Source organism: Kogia breviceps, chromosome 7 (assembly GCF_026419965.1).
Source record: "Kogia breviceps isolate mKogBre1 chromosome 7, mKogBre1 haplotype 1, whole genome shotgun sequence".
NCBI classification, from domain to species: domain Eukaryota; kingdom Metazoa; phylum Chordata; class Mammalia; order Artiodactyla; family Physeteridae; genus Kogia; species Kogia breviceps.
This window is the reverse complement of record NC_081316.1, coordinates 25,982,832-26,003,229: the sequence shown is the minus strand read 5'-3', so window position 1 is coordinate 26,003,229 and position 20,398 is coordinate 25,982,832. Positions and strand designations below refer to the sequence as shown.

Here is a 20,398-nt window from a genome sequence, read left to right as displayed (position 1 = left end):
AATGTTATAAGAGACAAGAAAGGACACTACATAATGATCAAGGGATCAATCCAAGAAGAAGATATAAAATTATAAATATATATGCACCCAACATAGGAGCACCTCAATACATAAGGCAATGACTAACAGCTCTAAAAGAGGACATCGACAGCAACACGATACTACTGGGGGACTTTAACACCTCACTTACACCAATGGACAGATCATCCAAAATGAAAATAAATAAGGAAACAGAAGCTTTAAATGACACAACAGACCAGATAGATTTAATTGATATTTATAGGACATTCCATCCAAAAACAGCAGATTACACTTTCTTCTCAAGTGTGCACAGAGCATTCTCCAGGATAGATCACATCTTGAATCACAAATCAAGCCTCAGTAAATTTAAGAAAATTGAAATCATATCAAGCATCTTCTGACAACGCTATGAGATTAGAAATCAATTACAGGGAGAAAAACATAAAAAACACAAACACATGGATGCTAAACAATATGTAACTCTATAACCACTCTTGGTTATAGAGAAGAAATCAAAGAGGAAATAAAAAAATACCTAGAGACAAATGACAATGAAACCATGATGATCCCAAACCTATGGGATGCAGCAAAAGCAGTTTTAAGAGGGAAGTTTATAGCTATACAAGCCTACCTCAAGAAACAAGAAAAATCTCAAATAAACAATCTAACCTTACACCTATAGGAACTAGAGAAAGAACAAACAAAACCCAAAGTTAGCAGAAGGAAAGAAATCATAAAGATCACAGAAGAAATAAATGAAATAGAAACAAAGAAAACAATAGCAAAGATCAATAAAACTAAAAGCTGCTTCTTTGAGAAGATAAACAGAATTGATAAGCCATTAGCCAGACTCATCACGAAAAAGAGGGAGAGGACTCAAATCAATAAAACTAGAAATGAAAAAGGAGAAGTTACAACAGACACTGCAGAAATACAAAGCATCTTAAGAGACTACTACAAGCAACTCTATGCCAATAAAATGGACAACCTGGAAGAAATGGACAAATTCTTGGAAAGGTACAATCTCCCAAGACTGAACCAGGAAGAAATAGAAAATATGAACAGACCAATTACCAGTAATGAAATTGAATCAGTAATGTAAAAACTCCCAACAAAAGTCCAGAACCAGATGGCCTCACAGGCAAATTCTACCAAACATTTATACAAGAGTTAACACCTATCCTTCTGAAACCATTCCAAAAAATTGCAGAGGAAGGAAAATTTCCAAACTCATTCTATGAGGCCACCATCACCCTGATATCAAAATCAGACAAAGATACCACACAAAAAAGAAAATTACAGGCCAATATCACTGATGAACATAGATGCAAAACTCCTCAACAAAATACTAGCAAATCGAAGCCAACAGTACATTAAAAGGATCATACACCATGATCAAGTGGGATTTATCCCAGAGATGCAAGGATTTTTCAATATCCACAAATCAATCTATGTGATACACCACATTAACAAACTGAAGAACAAAAACAATATGATCATCCCATAGATGCAGAAAAAGTTTTTGACAAAATTCAACATCCATTTAAGATAAAAAACTCTCCAGAAAGTGGGCATAGAGGGAAACTACCTAAACATAATAAAGGCTATATATGACAAACCCACACTTAACACCATACTCAATTGTGAAAAGCTGAAAGCATTTCCTCTAAGACCAGTAACAAGACAAGGATGTTCACTCTCACCACTTTTACTCTACATAGTTTTGGAAGTACTAGCCACAGCAATCAAAGAAAAAAAGAAATAAAAGGGATCCAAGCTGGAAAAAAGAAGTAAAACTGCCACTGTTTGCAGATGACATGATACTATACATAGAAAATCCTAAAGACACTACCAGAAAACTACTAGAGCTCATCAATGAATTTGGTAAAGTTTCAGGGTACAAAATTAATACACAGAAATCTGCTGCATTTCTATACACTAACAACAAAAGGTTAGAAAGGGAAATTGAGGAAACAATCCCATTTACTATAGCATCAAAAAGAATAAAATACAGGGACTTCCCTGGTGGTACAGTGGTTAAGAATCCACCTTCCAATGCAGGGGATACAGGTTTGATCCCTGGTTGGTGAACTAAGATGCCACATGCTGCAGGGCAACTATGCCTGCGTGCCGCAACTACTGAGCATGTGTTCTCTAGAGCCCACGTGCCACAACTAGGGAGTCCACATGCTACAACTACTAAGCCCATGTGCCACAACTAGAGAGAAGACCATGCACCACAACAAAGAGCCTGTGCGCCGCAACAAAAGATCCAGCATACTGCAATGAGGATCCCACGTGCCGCAACAAAGACCCAATGCAGCCAAATAAATAAAATAATTTTTTTTAAATATAAAATACCTAGGAAAAAACCAACCCAAGGAGACAAAAAACCTGTACTCTGAAAACTATAAGACACTGATGAAAGAAATCAAAGATGACACAGATGGGAAGATATACCATGTTCTTTGATTGGAAGAATCGATATTGTCAAAATGACTGTACTACACAAGGCAATCTACAGATTCAATGCAATCCCTATCAAATTACCAACAGCATTTTTCACAGAACTAGAACAAAAAAATTTTAAATTTGTATGGAAACACAAAACCCCTGAATAGCCAAAGCAATCTGGAGAAAGAAAAACAGAGGTGGAGGAAATAGACTCCCTGACTTCAGACTATACTATAAAGCTATAGTCATCAAAACAGTATGGTACTGGCATAAAACCAGAAATACAGATCAATGGAACAGGATAGAAAGACCAGAAGTAAACCCATGCACCTACAGTAAATTTACCTACAACAAAGGAGGAAGAATATACAATGAAAAAAAGACAGTCACTTCAATAAGTGGTGCTGGGAAAACTGTACAGCTACATGTAAAAGAATGAAATTAGAACACTCCCTAACACCATACACAAAAATAAACTCAAAATCGATTAACTACCTAAATGTAAAACCGAGTACTAGAAAACTTCTAGAGGAAAACATAGGTAGGACAGTCTTTGACATAAATTGCAGCAACATCTTTTTGGATCTGTCTCCTAGAGTAAAGGAAATAAAAACAGAAATAAACAAATGGGATCTAATTAAACTTAAAAGCTTTTGCACAACAAAAAAATCCATAAACAAAACAAAAGACAAACTACAGAAGGGAAGAAAATATTTGCAAATGATGCAACTGATAAGGGATTAATCTCCAAAATATATAAACAGCTCATACAGCTCAATATCAAAAAAAAAAAAAACAACAAACAATCCAATCAGAAACTGGGTAGAAGATTTAAATAGACATTTCTCCAGAGAAGACACACAGATGGCCAAAAGGCACAAGATGTTCAACAACCCTAATTATTAGAGAAATGCAAATCAAAAACTACAATGAGGTATCACCTCACACCAGTCAGAATAGTCATCATCAAAAATTCTACAAATAATAAATGCTGGAGAGGGTGTGGAGAAAAGGAAATCTTCCTACACTGTTGGTAGGACTGTAAATTGTTACAGCCACTATGGAGAACAGTATGGAGGTTCCTTAAAAAACTAAAAATAGAGCTACCCTATGATTCTGCAATCCCACTCCTGGGCATATATCCGGAGAAAGCCATAATTCAAAAAGATAAATGCACCTGAATGTTCATTGCAGCACTATTTACAATGGCCAAGACATGGAAGCAAGTTAAATGTCCATCAACACATGAATGGATAAAGAAGATGTGATATAGATATCAATATATAGATATACACACAATGGAATATTACTCAGCCATAAAAAAGAATGAAATAATGCCATTTGCAGCAACATGGATGGACCTAGAGATTATCATACTAAGTGAAGTAAGTCAGTCAGAGAAAGACAAATATCAGATGATATCACTTACATGTAGAATCTTAAAAAATCATACTTAAAAACAGAAACAGACTCACAGACACAGAAAACAAATTTATGGTTACCAAAGGGGAAAGGTAGTGGGGAGGGATAAATTAGGAATTTGGGAGTAACATATACACACTACTGTATATAAAATAGATAACCAACAAGGATCTACTGTATACCACAGGGAACTATACTCAATATTTTGTAATAACCTATGTGGGAAAAGAATCTGAAAAAGAATATATATATATATATATATATATATACACACACACACACACACATATATATACATATATATATACTCACACACATACACATATATACATACACACACCTTTAACTGAATCACTTTGCTGTACACCTGAACCTAACACACACTGTAAATCAACTATACTTCAATAAAAAATAAATTAAAAAAGAAAGAAATCTAAAATGTTCGTACTGAGCTAGAATCAAGGTGTTGGCTCAGCTGTACACCTTCATGAAGTCTCTATGGGGGAACTCCTTGCCTCTTCCAGCTTCCACCTGCACACTTTGACTTGTGGCTTCTACCCTCCATCTTCAAAGCCAGCAGTATAACATCTTCAAATCTCTCTTTGACCACACCCTCTACTTCTGTCATCACATCTTTTGCTCTGATTCTGATTATCCTGCTTTCCTCTTATAAGAACCCTTGAGAACAAATTAGGCCCATCTGAATAATTCAGCATAATCCCTCCATCTCAAAGTATGTAACTTTATCACATCTGTAAAGTCCCTTTTGCCATGTTAGGTAACATATTTACAGGTTTTGAGAGTTAGAATGTGGACATCATAGGGGTGGCCATTATTCTGCCTATCTTAGTGGGTATATGGGTGTTCACTGTGAAATTCTTTCAACTATTATGCATTTTTGAAATTTTCCTATTAAAATATGGATGAAAAATAAAATCCAGCAATATGGATAAAGTGTTGCCATTATGGTAAATGTGAAAATCATAACTGCCATTTTCCAATGAGAGGAGGAATTTCCCCCTTTTTAAGAATAAAGTTCTCCTTTCAGTGGGGAATGTTATTAAAAGTAGTACACATTTGGGGCTTCCCTGGTGGTCCAGTGGTTAAGAATCCACCTTCCAGTGCAGGGGACATAGGTTTGATCCGTGGTTGGGGAACTAAGATCCCACATGCCACGGGGCAACTAAGCTCATGCACTGCAACTACTAAGTATGTGAGCCACAACTAGAGAGCCCTGTGTGCCACAGCTACAGAGCGCATGCACTCTGGAGCCCGTGCACCACAACTAGGGAGAAGTCCAAGCACCGCAACAAAGAGCCCATGCACCACAACGAAAGATCCCTCATGCTGCAACTAAGACCCGATGCAGCCAAAAATAAAAATAAAATAAATAAATATTAAGAAAACGTAGTATACATTCCTGCACTTGATTACTAAAAAACACTGTTCCTATTGTTACCCTGAAATTTTTCAGAAGATTTTTAAGGGAAGCTTATTTTTCAAGTAAGAAATATAAACAGACAAAAATATAATGTTTACAACATAATGAAACAGAATATAAAGCTTTGGGCTTCCCTGGTGGCGCAGTGGTTGAGAGTCCGCCTGCCAATGCAGGGGACACGGGTTTGTGCTCCAGTCCAGGATGATCCCACATGCCACGGAGTGGCTGGGCCCATGAGCCATGGCCACTGAGCCTGCACGTTCGGAGCCTGTGCTCCACAACGGGAGAGGCCCGCATACCACAAAAAAAGAAAAAAAAAAAAAAAGCTTTAAATAGTTACCTAAACTTGCTTTACTTAGAAAAGATAACATCTTAAGCTAATTTTATAATAGTAGTTATTTTCAGTGCTTATCTAAGATACTTTTTTTTAAGCGGGATTTCTTTAATAGAGTATTGTGATACTGATAGTAAGTAGCTTTATTTTTTTTAAATTTTTTTTAAAGTAGAGGGAAGGATTTTTATTTATTTATTTATTTATTTTTGGCTGTGTTGGGTCTTTGTTTCGTGTGAGGGCTTTCTCTAGTTGTGGCAAGCGGCGGCCACTCTTCATCGCGGTGCGGGGGCCACTCTTCATCGCAGTGTGCGGGCCTTTCACTGTCGCGGCCTCTCTTGTTGCGGGGCACAGGCTCCAGACGCACGGGCTCAGTAGTTGTGGCTCACAGGCCTAGTTGCTCCGCGGCATGTGGGATCTTCCCAGACCAGGGCTCGAACCTGTGTCCCCTGCATTGGCAGGCAGATTCTCAACCACTGCGCCAACAGGGAAACCTGTAAGTAGCTTTATACACGATGAACATTGTGGTAATTAAAATTTCTTATTATGACAACAAATCTCAATATTTTTAAATCCTAGAACAGGGTTCATATAATAAAAATGTTTCAGATCTCTTTTTCTCTCACTTACACCTTATTTTCAGGAAGTTAGCAAATTCTATTGATTCTCCTTTCTGTCTCTTTTGTTCTATCTTCAGTTACACATAAGTCCTAGTGACCACATCCCTATATCATTATTTCAGTGTTTTAGAGTTTATTTTCTTCTTTTCAGAATCTTACCAACTCCAACCTATCTAATAGAGAGCTGTCAACATGCTCTGCAAATTCAGACCCACAGAATCTCAGAAATGAAATGCTTTTAAGGGTTTTTGTCCAACACAGATCTCCTGCTAAAACCAACCATCTTTTACAATTTTATACTAGATATCTCCTTTCTAAAAATCTCAAGGTTATCACTTCCAAAAATAAGGATATTTTATTATTTGAACTCAGAATACTTACTACATACACTTATTGTCACTTAATCATGTTAATTGTTTCATATTTAATCATTTCATTGGCACCCATCTTACAGCTGTAACAAAACTACAATCTCCTGAAAGAGCAGTTCTTTTTTTAATCAGCCATAGTATCCAACTGTAATGCTATCTATGCATTCCAAGGCACTCAGTACTAGCTGACTTACCAGATCTATGTTTTATTTTTCACTTTAGTTTATAACTTCTTGTTTTCCATCTCCTGATATTGACTAAATCTGACCTTTTCTCTTTCACTCCATTATCTGGGCTGTATGTCTTCTTTCTAAATAAGAGGTCATTTCATTGTCTTTTTTTTCCCCTTAAGACAAAAAATTGGACAAAATCAAGTTCTCTGATTTAAAAAAGCATTTTAAAAAGAAACTTACCCTTCTCATACGTAATTCTTCTAATGCTTCCAGTAAACTTGTTTTGAAATCTAATAGCTGAATAGAAAACAATGTCTCTGAAGAACTTTGAAGAGTGAAGACAGATGATGCTGACTCAGTCTTAAAATCATTCTCCATATTAACATTTATTTCCTGTAATATAAAAAGGTCTTTTTCTTTTGCAATTCAATTTATCTGCTGTTTTACAACTTATATTTCCAAAGGCTTTACAATGTCACATTTTCTTGTTTTTTGATACAATGCTTTAATAGTTCAATCAAGAGAGATATCATATGATGTAATATTTAGCTCTTCCTTGAAGCTGGAACTCAGCAATTTATTTCCTAATGAAATAACAATGGAATACATTTCCTTAAATTGGTTGTGTAACAGACTCAAGATGTTATACAGAGAATCATTACCAATATCTTTAGTTTCCATTTTTAGGATAAAGCCAAAGGTCTTGACATTTTGCCTGAGCTTAGTTATCAGTCTTCCCTTTATGACCACTGCAGGGCAGAAATGGCCTTTAAGGGGCCATCAAGCCACTGCTCCAGGACCAGGGGTTGAGGTGAGGCAGGGTTACCCAATGCCAAGACTCTGTGTAGGGAAGCCTGTCAAGCTACTGCCCCTTAAGGGAGATGCTAAGTTTCCAGCACCCAGCTCTAAGCTAGGACACTAAGAGTGAAACTGCCAGGATCACTTACAAAATCCCATTTTAACCCACTATATACTACCATTAACAGATTGGGAGTTAAGTGTGAAAGCCAGCTTAAAAATAACATTCCACAGAATTGAAAGGCTTTGGCTCTAATCTTGTAAGAGGTAGGGCCTTCTTTACAAAGTATGTCTGTTACCTGGGTAGAACTCGGCCGTTTGTCATTGCCCATAAGCAGTGTTAGCTTTGAAGGGCAGACCAGGCACCAAGCAGGAAACCCCAAACAAATAAAGTCCAAAAAGCAAATCATAAGACGAACTGGACACAGGATAGATACCAACCTCTAGAGTTGCTGGGTATTTCCTAAACTTTATAATATCTGCCTCGAATCTCTGTTACTTTGTAGGAGAACTTGGTTTTTGATCTCTCACAGTTACCTGAGGGAAGAAGTGATTCATACATTAAATAATCCAAATTGCTTAAAAACCAAAAGGAAAAATAAATCAAAAACACTTCTTTCAAGAAATTGACCTGTTTTTCATGATACTATTCTATATCATTCTATAGCTCTTGGTAGCAAAAAATATCATTGGCAAAAATAATAACAGACAATTTATAGAAGAGAGACTTCAGCCTGTAAATTACAATCTTGACTGTGTAACCTGGAGTAAACTGAAGTTCCCATTATCTTCTTCACAGGACAACTCAGTCAGACTTTTTTTTTTTCCAGCTGCACCTTGCAGCTTGCAGGATCTTAGTTCCTTGATCAGGGATCGAACCCGGGCCCTCGACAGTGAAAGCAAGAAGTCCCAACTACTGGACCACCAGGGAATTCCTCAGACTTTCTTTCAGACATGGCCAAAGAAGAAAGTGCTAAAAACTACTAAACTACAGTATTAAGAAGGGGGAGAGGGAGTAAATTTATAACCAATGTTATAAACAGAAAAAGATTCATACATGCTCTCATGGGAAGTGACATGGGAATTCAGAAGCAGATAAGACTTTGAGAAGGCTAAAGGTAAAGCTGCCAGTGTTTTAGTTTATGTATTTTACAATGTTAGACATCGTGATCTAGGGCTCACACACATCTGGAATGGTCCCATTCATTATGGAGCTTACACAGTGCTTCTTTCTTATGCATGAGGGGTCTCTAAGCACAGTTCAGAACAGTTTCTCTTGCCGTCTTTTATAAGCAGGGACTAAACATACTAAAGACAAACAACTCTGCTCATATTGTAAAGTCACCGTATTTTTAAAAACCCCTTCCAAATTACTGAGCATGAGTCGAAGTCATGACAACAGTCCAGAGTTAAGATGTGACAATACCCCAACTTTTAAATGGAAGTGGTAGGCATAAATATGTCGAATCTAAAGGTTTTGGGACTAAGACTGGAACTTATTTAAACTTTGCTGTGGCCCTTATACATCCCATTTTCCACTTAACCTGCTTTGCTTCATTCTTTGGACCCCAGAGGTAATCATTTCCCAAAGCTCTCCTTTGGGCCCTCCCTCCCTCCCCACTCCTGTCAGCTGTGGCCTGCCAGTCATAGGATGGTCCAAACTCAAGCTTCAACCAGCTGTGGGAGGGCTGCTAGTCCAGTCACTCAATCTCACCACTTTATGCCCCTCCCACCATAACCCACACAGCAAAGCAAAACAACTTCTCTTCCCAAGTTAACTCTTTTCCATGGATGTTACCATTTTTTTCTATGTACTCAAATTCAAACTCCAGCCCTTTTTTTTTTTTTTTTTTTTTTGCAGCCCTTTTTTTGAAGATTCAGTTGCACAGGGAGATCAACTCTGTGTTTTGTGACCACCTAGAGGGGTGGGATAGGGAGGGTGGGAGGGAGGGAGATGCAAGTGGGAAGAGATATGGGAACATATGTATATGTATAACTGATTCACTTTGTTGTAAAGCAGAAACTAACACACCATTGTAAAACAGTTATACTCTAATAAAGATGGTGAAAAAATTTTTTTAAATAAAGATTCCGTTGCATTAGTCCTCTCACATGTCTCTTTTTTTTTTTGTATACATAGCTGTTAAGCAGTTTAAATTTTATTGACCTCCTGCTTTTTTAAACAAAATTTAAATTTAAGGTCACACCTCTAAGTTTGATGCACTATACACAGATCGTGTAGAGTATGACTATGAAGAGATACAAATTAGTCCACGCCAAAAAAGATTTACTAGAGTACAGAATCATTTTCATAAATACATGTCTTTATCTTTTTTTTTTTTGTCTCTATCTTATACTCCCATGTGAGTCAGGACCCTCACCACGTTGTTGAATTATTGGGTTGGCCAAAAAGTTTGTTTGGGTTTTCTGTAAGATGTTACGGTACTTTTTGGCCAACCCAATACAACAGTTTTGTTGAATAAAACTGGTTTGGGGGGACTTCCCTGGTGGTCCAGTGGCCAAGATTCCACCTTCCAATGCAGGGGGCCCAGGTTCAATCCCTGGTTGGGGAACCAAGATCCCACATGCCACGCAACCAAAAAATAAAATTAAAAAAAAAACCCAAACTGGTTTTCAGCCATATAGGTACTCTCCATCCACTCTAATTTCTTCTATAAAATACTGCTGGTTGAAATTCCTACAGCACATTTGTCTCATTTCTCTACTCGATCTGGATTAGCCCCTTATTTCCTACAGGATAAAAATCTATAAGTGAAAAGAAACACTACTACTTTACCCCATTCTCTTTGGCCTATTTCCCAAAGCCTCACAAGCCTTCCCTCTGACAGGATGGTCTCGAGAGGAATCCTGCCCTGGCTGCCCATTTGACCTCATGCTACTGTCTCCATTCCCACTCCAAACTTGCTCCTCTTTTGTCTCCAAGCCACAGAACCTAAAACTGTGTCAAAATTCTCTGCCTCCACATGGACTGCCCATTCTTAGTTTTAACTAAAAAAAACTTACTTAGGTTTTTCAAGTAGAAGCACAGTTACCATAAAAATATAACAACCTGTATACCATAATCCTCCAGGTTTAACACTGAATAACAGTCTTGTCATCACTGCTATTCTGATCTTCATACACAAAACAGCAACAATGATCCTATTCTATTTCTCTGTGGCTGAGGCTTTTTCTGTTACTTTAGTACCCTTGAGACCAAATTTTCTGCCCTTTAACACCCAAAGGCTGGGTTCCTAATGTTACAGACAAGGCTTGACCCATCACTAATCCCTTCATACCACGGCTGAGATGGATACTGTGCTTCCTAAACTTTGCTTTTATATAAAGCATTTTGTAAAGGTGGTGTGAATACTAATTAACAGCAATGCAATCCTTAAACCCAAGAAAGTTAAAAAAGAAGGACTGGGATAACTGCCTTTTACTAAAAACCAAGGCATTTCAATGTCTTTCTCAACACATAAAATGTATGAATCAGGCTGCAAGAAGCTCTTCTTTTTTTTTTTTTGAGGTACGCGGGCCTCTCACTGTTGTGGCCTCTCCTGTTGCGGAGCACAGGCTCCAGACACGCAGGCCCAGCCGCTCTGCGGCATGTGGGATCTTCCCAGACCGGGGCACGAACCCATGTCCCCTGCATCAGCAGGTGGACTCCCAACCACTGCACCACCAGGGAAACCCCAAGAAGCTCTTCTTTTTAACTTTTCATTCTAATAATTGATTCACAGGTGGTTGCAAAGAAATGTACAAGGAGTCCTATGCACCATTCACTCAGCCTCTCGTAATGTTAACATCTTATATAATAATAGTACAGTATAAAACTGTGTATTTGACATTGGTACAACTCACAGAGCTTATAATGATCCTACCAATTATACATACACTATTTTGTGTATGTGTCTTTGTGTGTTTATAATTCTGTGCAAGTTTATTATTTGTATAGCTATACCACTACAATCAAGATACAGAACTGTACCATTAACACAGGCTCCCTCATGCAGGTTGTCTCCATACCCACTACACTGATCTTTTCTCTATCTCTTTAATTTTGTTATTTCAAGAATATTATAAATTGGAATCATATATCATGCAACCCATTGAGATTGGATTCTTTTCACTCATAATAATTACTCTGAGATTTGTCCAAGTTGTTGTGTGTATCCATAGTTCATTCCTTTCTACTGCTGAGCAACATTCCATGGTGTGGACATACTATGGTTTGTTTAACTATGTACTCATTGAAAGACATCTGAGTTGTTCTGTTTTTGGCTCTTATGAATAAAGCTGCTATGAACATTCATGTACAAGTTTCTAACATGAACACATGTTTTCATTTTTTAGTGATAAGTGTCCAAGAGTGCAACTGCCGGGCTGAATAAATATTGAGTCAATTTTCCGTTTTAAAAGAAACTGCCTATTTTTCAGAGCGGTTATACCATTTTACATTCTGCTTGGTTCTGTACAAGTGATCCAGTTTCTCCAAAGCCCCATCAGCATTTGGTATTATCACTATTTTTTTTTTAGCCATTAGGATAGATATTATATTAGTAAGTGTTCTTCACAGAAACAGAACCAATAGAATGTATATAGAGAGAAAGAGATTTATTTTAAGGAATTGGCTCATGTGATTGTGGGGTCTGGCAAGTCTAAGATCTTTTGGGCAGGCCAAAAGGCTGGAGACCCAGGAAAGAGGTAATATTGCAACTTAAGTCCAGAGGCAGTCTGGAAGCAGAATTCCTTCTTCCTTGGGAAACCTCAGTCTTTTTCTCTTACATCCTTCAACTGATTAGATGAGGTCCATCCACATTATAAAGGGTAATCTGCTTTACTCAAAGTCAACTGACTTAAATGTTGATCTCATCTAAAAATTATCTTCACAGCAATCTCTAGACAGGTGTTTGACCAAGTATCTGGATACTGTAAGATCCTGCATGCCTAAGACCCAGTGTAGCCAAAATAAATAAATAAATATTTTTTAAAAATATATGCTTAATATGTTTAAAGAAATAAAGTCAATAGGAAAGGAACAGTCTCTTTGTTAAATGGTGTTGGGAAAACTGGACAGCCACATGCAAAAGAATGAAACTGGATCACTAACTCACACTGTACACAAAAATTAACTCAAAATGGATTAAAGACTTGAACAAAAGACCTGAAACCATAAAACTCCTTGAAGAAAACAGGAATTAAACTCCTTGACAACAGTCTTGATGATGATTTTTTGGAGTTGACACCAAAAGCAAAAATAAACACATGAGACTACATCAAACTGAAAAGCTTCTGCACAGCAAACAAAAACAAAAATAAAAAAACAAACAAAAAAATCAAGAAATGAAAAGGCAAACTACCAAATGGGAGAAAATATTTGCAAATCATATATCTGATGAGGGGCTAATATCCAAAATACATAAAGAACTCATACAATTCACTAGCAAAAAAAAGCAGACAATCCAATTTTAAAAGGCAGAAGCTCTGAATAGACATCTTTCCAAAGAAGACAAACAGATGGCCAACAGGTACATGAAAATGTGCTCAACATCGCTAATCATCAGGGTAAGGCAAATAGAAACCACAACGAGATATCACTCCACACCTGTTAGAATGGCTATTATCAAAAAGACAAGAAAGAACATGTGGAGAAGTGAACCCTTGTGCACTGTTGGTGGGAAAGTAAATTGGTGCAGCCATTATGGAAAACAGTATGGAGGTTCCTTGAAAAATTAAAAATAAAACAACCATATTATCCAGCAATTGCACTTCAGGACATTTATGCAAAGAAAATGGTAACACTAACTTGAAAAGATATATGTACCCCTAGGTTCACGGCAGCATTATTTACACTATCCAACATATGGTAACAACCTGAGTGTCCATTAATGGATGAATGGATAAAGAAGATGTGGTATATACACATGTATATAATGGAATATTATTCAGCAGTAAAAAAAAGAAGGAAATCTTGCCATTTGCAACAACATGGATGGACCTTGAGGGCATTATGCTAAGTGAAATAAGTCAGACAGAGAAAGACAAATACTGTACAATCTCACTTGTATGTGGAATCTTAAAAAAAAAAAAACCAAAAACTAAAAGTAAGAAACCTCATAGATACAAAGAACAGATTAGTGGTTGCCAGATATGGGGGTGGGGGTGAAACTGGATGAAGGTAATCAAAAGGTACAAACTTCCAGCTCTAAAATAAATAAGTCATGGGCATATAATGTACAGCATGGTGACTACAGTTAATAATATTGTATTGTATATTTGAAAGTGGCTAAGAGAGTAAATCTTAAAAGTTTTATCACAAGGAAAAAAATTTCTATGTATGGTGACAGATGTTGACTTATTGTGGTGATCATTTTGCAATACATAACAAATATTGAATCATTATGTTGTACAACTGAAACTAATATAACATTACGTGTCAGTCATACCTCAATTTTTAAAAAGAAACAAAACATTTATTTAACTCAAGATTCTGAGGATTGGCAATTTGGGCTAGGCTCATCTAGGTAGTTTCTCTGTTCTCTTCTAGGGTTATTTATGAGTTTGTGATCAGCTGCCTGTCAGATTACTCTGCTTTAGGGGAATCACTGTCAACTGGAGTACAAGGACAATTGGGCCACATACCTATCACCATTTATTAAGGTGCTCTAAGTTTGTTTTTATAGTGGCTGGACCGGGTTCCAAGAGGAAAAAAGCAGAGCATACAAGGATTCTTGAGGCCAAGGCTCATATATCGTGTAATATTTTTTCTGTCATATTCTATTAGCCAAAGCAAAGCACAAAGGCAGCCAAGATTCAAGAGGTGAAAAATACACTCCATTTCTTAACGTACAGCGATGCAAAGTCACATTGCAAAGGGTGTATATACAGAGAGGGTAGAAATGGTGTCCATTTATGCAATACACCAGACACCCCTATGACCTAGGAATTACTTTCTTTTGTATATATCCCTACTCCCATTTTGATCTGTATAAATCTTACCATACTTCAAGGCTCCACTAAAATGTCTCTTCCCCCAAGAAGTCATTTTGGTCTCATTAATTAGAGTGGTTCTCTCCTTTTGCTGAGCAGCTATAATAATATGTAACTATCTTAAAATACATCTTATATCTGGAGTCACAGTAACTAATTCCCAAACATCTTCTTCACCATAGAAGATTAAACTAAACCAATTACAAAATCCCATTACTCCTGCCATTGATTGATTTATAAATAGCAGGCAACTCAGTCTTGGCCAAAGAGTTCAGAAGGAAAGTGTATTCTGAAGGGAGGCTTCTGAGAAAGCTCTCCTTGCTCCTAGGAGTCACAGATAGAAATGAGCCTTTTCTTATGCTGGATATTGTTTTGTCTAGTCTTAACACCTGGAATTGCTGAAGCCACATATGACCACAAGGTAAGTCAACTTGAGGGCAGTGAGGATGACAGAGTAGTAATAAAGAAAGAAACTTGGTCCTTGACAACACTGCTCAGGCACCAACCATACCACACCAGGAATCTACTCAACCTCTATGCTTGCATAATGTTAGATAATAAATGTTCTTCTTGTTTAAGGCAGTTTCAGTCAAATTTCATATTATCTGCTGCAAAGAAATTCTAATCTATCATGCTACTATATCATTGAGAATCTATTATAACTATGTATATCTACATATATTTACAAGTAATTATTGTTATATAAGACAACTCTTACATTAGATGACCCCTAAGGGCAGGGTCATGTCTTATTTAATTTTCTTTCTTTGCTTTGTTTTGTTATTTAATTTTAACTAAAGTAATATTTGCATTTGGTTAGAAAAAAAAGAGCTGATAAGCAAACACTGGAAAACAGTGATCATCTGGCCTACATTTCCCCATTCCCATTCCCAGAGTCAGCTACTTTCAATAATTTTGGCCGTTTCTTCTGATATATACCTTTATATTTCCAAATAATGTAACTCTATTTCTTGATGTATCCTTTTACTGTACTTTTTATGTCCTGTTATAGTAATTGATTTAGCTCACTTACATCACACACAATCACCACCACTTTCCCTCCTTCCATCTTCAGTTTTTGACTGACCCAAAGGTCACCTTACACCAGTAGTTCTAAAACTGTGGGAAGGGGGGTCTGCAAAGTTAAAAATATTTTCACTATAATATCACAGTGTTATATGCCTTCTTTATTTTTATTTTCTCATTAGTGTACAGTGGAATTTTCCATAAGCTACATGATACTGCAAAAGCATGCAGAGCAGATATGAGAATCCAGTTGTTTCCTTTTAAACCAGATATGAAGATTTGCAAATAGAAAACAATGCCATTTTTAATCACTAAATTTTTTTGCTTAAGGAAATGTTATTTTTTATAAAAATGTTATTTCATGTTACAATTTCATGATTTGTTATTTTTATTTGAATAAACATTTTAAAATTTTCTCAGTTTTAATTTCTCATCTCATACAGAAAAGAGCAAAAGATATATCCCATATAAATAAAAATTCTTTTTAAGGTCTTTAATAATTTTTAAAAGTATAAAAAGGGGGCTTCCCTGGTGGCGCAGTGGTTGAGAGTCCGCCTGCCGATGCAGGAGACGCGGGTTCGTGCCCCGGTCCGGGAGGATCCCACGTGCCGCGGAGCGGCTGGGCCCGTGAGCCATGGCCGCTTGGCCTGCGTGTCCGGAGCCTGTGCTCCGCAACGGGAGAGGCCACAGCAATGAGAGGCCCGCGTATCCCCCCCCCCAAAAAAAAAAAAAAGTATAAAAAGGTCTCAAACCTTTGAGAACTACTGGTTTAAATTATTAAAACTATGTAAATATTGTTTACTGCCAAGCAAAATATTATTATATGTCCTTTTGAGTTGTCCTCAAGTTTAACAACTGTTGAGACTTTATTCCATTTCTTATTTTGCTTTGTACCTGCCACTTACTTTCTCCAAATGCTCCAAAAAATGTCAGTCAATAATTTTTCTGTTTTCAAAAACATCAAATGATTCTAGTCACGACTCTCCCACATCCTTCCATTCTGTTGCTCCAATCTAGCCTGGTTCAGATGTACAACCACTGTTTTCCAGTTTTCCACGGACATTTTCTTATGTTGGAGCTGCTGTTTCCTGTCTTCTATGCCTTCTTCTTATTTTTCTTTTAATTTTAATTTTTTAACATCTTTATTGGAGTATAATTGCTTTACAATGTTCTGTTAGTTTCTGCTGTTTAACAAAGTGAATCAGCTATACGTATACATATATCCCCATATCCCCACCCTCTTGCATCTCCCTCCCACCCTCTCTATCCCACCCCTCTAGGTGGTCACAAGGCACTGAGCTGATCTCCCTGTGTTAGGTGGCTGCTTCCCACTAGCTATCTGTTTTCAATTTGGTAGTGTATGTATGTCAATGCCACTTTCTCACTTCTTCCCAGCTTACCCTTCCCCCTCCCCGTGTCCTCAAGTCCATTCTCTACATCTGCATCTTTATTCCTGTCCTGCACTTACATTCTTCAGAACCTTTTTTTTTTTTCTTAGATTCCATAAATATGTGTTAGCATATGGTATTTGTTTTTCTCTTTCTGACTTATTTCACTCTGTATGACTGACTCTAGGTCAATCCACCTCACTACAAATAACTCAATTTCATTTCTTTTTATGGCTTAGTAATATTCCATTAAATATATGTGCCACAGCTTCTTTATCCATTCACCTGCCGATGGACACTTAGGTTGCTTCCGTGTCCTGGCTATTGTAAATACAGCTGCAATGAACACTGTGGTACATGACTCTTTTTGAGTTATGGTTTTCTCAGGGTATATACCCAGTAGTGGGATTGCTTGGTCATATGGTAGTTCTATTTTTAGTTTTTTAAGGAACCTCCATACTATTCTCCATAGTGGCTGTACCAATTTACATTCCCACCAACAGTGCAAGAGGGTTCCCTTTTCTCCACACCCTCTCCAGCATTTATTGTTTCTAGATTTTTTGATGATGGACATTCTGACCGGTATGAGGTGATACCTCATTGTAGTTTTGATTTGCATTTCTCTAATGATTAGTGATGTTGACCATCCTTTCATGTGTTTGTTGGCAATCTTTATATCTTCTTTGGAGAAATGTCTATTTAGGTCTTCTGCCCATTTTTGGATTGGGATGTTTGTTTTTTTGATATTGAGCTGCATGAGCTGCTTGTAAATTTTGGAGATTAATCCTTTGTCAGTTGCTTTGTTTGCAAATATTTTCTCCTATTCTGAAGGTTGTCTTTTTGTCTTGTTTATGATTTCCTTTGCTGTGCAAAAGTTTTTAAGTTTCATTAGGTCCTGTTTGTTTATTTTTTTTTTTATTTCCACTTCTCTAAGAGGTGTGTCAAAAAGGATCTTGCTGTGATTTATGTCATAGAGTGTTCTGCCTGTTTTCCTCTAAGAGTTTTAGTTTCTGTCCTTACATTTAGGTCTTTAATCCATTTTGAGTTTATTTTTGTGTATGGTGTTAGGAAGTGTTCTAATTTCATTCTTTTACATGTAGCTGTACAGTTTTCCCAGCACCACTTACTGAAGAGGCTATCTTTTCTCCATTGTATATTCTTGCCTCCTTTATCAAAGATAAGGTGACCAGGGCTTCCCTGGTTGTACAGTGGTTAAGAACCTGCCTGCCAATGCAGGGGACACGGATTCGAGCCCTGGTCCAGGAAGATCCCACATGTCGCGGAGCAACAAAGCCTGCACTCTAGAGCCCACCAGCCACAACTACTGAGCCCGTGTGCCTGAACTACTAAAGCCCACGCACCTAGAGCCCATGCTCCACAACAAGGGAGGCCACCACAATGAGAAGCCCGTGCACCACAATGAAGAGTAGCCCCCGTTCACCGCAACCAGAGAAAGCCCGTACACAGCAACAAGACCCAATGTGTTCAAAAATAAATAATAAATAATAAATAATTTTTTTTTAAAGAAAGATAAGGTGACCATAGGTGCGTGGGTTTATCTCTGGGCTTTCTATCCTGTTCCATTGATCTATAGTTCTGTTTTTTGCCAGTACCATACTGTCTTGATTACTGTAGCTTAGTACTATAGTCCGAAGTCAGGGAGCCTGATTCCTCCAGCTCTGTTTTTCTTTCTCAAGATTGCTTTGGCTATTCGGGGTCTTTTGTGTTTCCATACAAACTGTGAAATTTTTTGTTCTAGTTCACTAAAAAATGCCATTGGTAGTATGAAAGGGATTGAACTAATTCTGTAGATTGCTTTGGGTAGTATAGTCATTTTCACAATGTTGAATCTTCCAATCCGAGAACATGGTATATCTCTCTATCTGTTTGTATCATCTTTAATTTCTTTCATCAGTGTCTTATAGTTTTCGGCATACAGGTCTTATGTCTCCTTAGGTAGGTTTATTCCTAAGTATTTTATTCTTTTTGTTGCAATGGTAAATGGAGTGATTCCTTAACTTTTCTTTCAGATTTTTCATCGTTGGTGTATAGGAATGCAAGAGATTTCTGTGCATTAATTTTGTATCCTGCTACTTTACCAAATTCATTGATTAGCTCTAGTAGTTTTCTGGTAGCATCCTTAGGATTCTCTATGTATACTATCATGTCATCTGCAAAGAGTGACAGTTTTACTTCTTCTTTTCTGATTTGGATTCCTTTTATTTCTTTTACTTCTCTGATTGCTGTGGCTAAAACATCCAAAACTATGTTGAATAATAGCGGTGAGAGTGGGCAACCTTGTCTTGTACCTGATCTTAGAGGAAATGGTTTCAGTTTTTCACCATTGAGAATGATGTTGGCTGTGGGTTTGTCATATATGGCCTTTATTATGTTGAGGTAAGTTCCCTCTATGCCTACTTTCTGGAGGGTGTTTATCATAAATGGGTGTTGAATTCTGTCGAAAGCTTTTTCTGAATCTATTCAGATGATCATATCGTTGTTATCCATCAATTTGTTAATATGGTGTATCACATTGATTGATTTGCGTATATTGAAGAATCCTTGTATTCCTGGGATAAACCCCACTTGATCATGGTGTATGAGCCTTTTAACGTGCTGTTGGATTCTGTTTGCTAGTATTTTGTTAAGGATTTTTGCATCTATGTTCATCAGTGATACTGGCCTGTAGTTTTCTTTTTTTGTGACATCTTTAACTGGTTTTGGTATCAGGGTGACGGTGGCCTCATAGAATGAGTCTGTGAGTGTTCCTCCCTCTGCTATATTTTGGAAGAGTTTGAGAAGGACAGGTGTTAGCTCTTCTCTAAATGTTTGACAGAATTCACCTGTGAAGCCATCTGGTCCTGGGCTTTTGTTTGTTGGAAAATTTTTAATCACAGTTTCAATTTCAGTACTTGTGATTGGTCTGTTAGTATTTTCTGTTTCTTCCTGGTTCAGTCTCGGGAGGTTGTGCTTTTCTAAGAATTTGTCCATTTCTTCCAGGTTGTCCATTTTATTGGCATAGAGTTGCTTGTAGTTATCTCTCATGATCCTTTGTATTTCTGCAGTGTCAGTTGTTACTTCTTCTTTTTCATTTCTAATTCTATTGATTTGAGTCTTCTTTTTTTTCTTGATGAGTCTGGCTAATGGTTTATCAATTTTGTTTATCTTCTCAAAGAACCAGCTTTTAGTTTAATTGATATTTGCTATCATTTCCTTCATTTTTTTTTCATTTATTTCTGATCTGATCTTTATGATTTCTTTCCTTCTGCTAACTTTGGGTTTCAGGGGTTCTTCTTTCTCTAATTGCTTTAGGTGTAAGGTTAGGTTGTTTATTCGAGATGTTTCTTGTTTCTTGAGGTA

The 20,398-nt window shown here is 37.1% G+C and overlaps 1 protein-coding gene across 1 annotated transcript in view; it reads right to left on the bottom strand.

Annotated features, from left to right (window-relative positions):
* The window catches only part of CCDC73 (coiled-coil domain containing 73), a 142,643-nt gene that overhangs the window by 96,390 nt on the left and 25,855 nt on the right, over positions 1–20,398 (bottom strand). The window contains exons 2-3 of the mRNA XM_059069872.2: positions 8,073–8,168; positions 7,074–7,226 (exon numbers count right to left, since the gene is read on the bottom strand). Of these exons, the coding sequence (XP_058925855.1) occupies positions 7,074–7,211 (138 nt within the window). The 5' untranslated portion in view covers positions 7,212–7,226; positions 8,073–8,168. The remainder of the gene's footprint in view (positions 1–7,073; positions 7,227–8,072; positions 8,169–20,398) is intronic.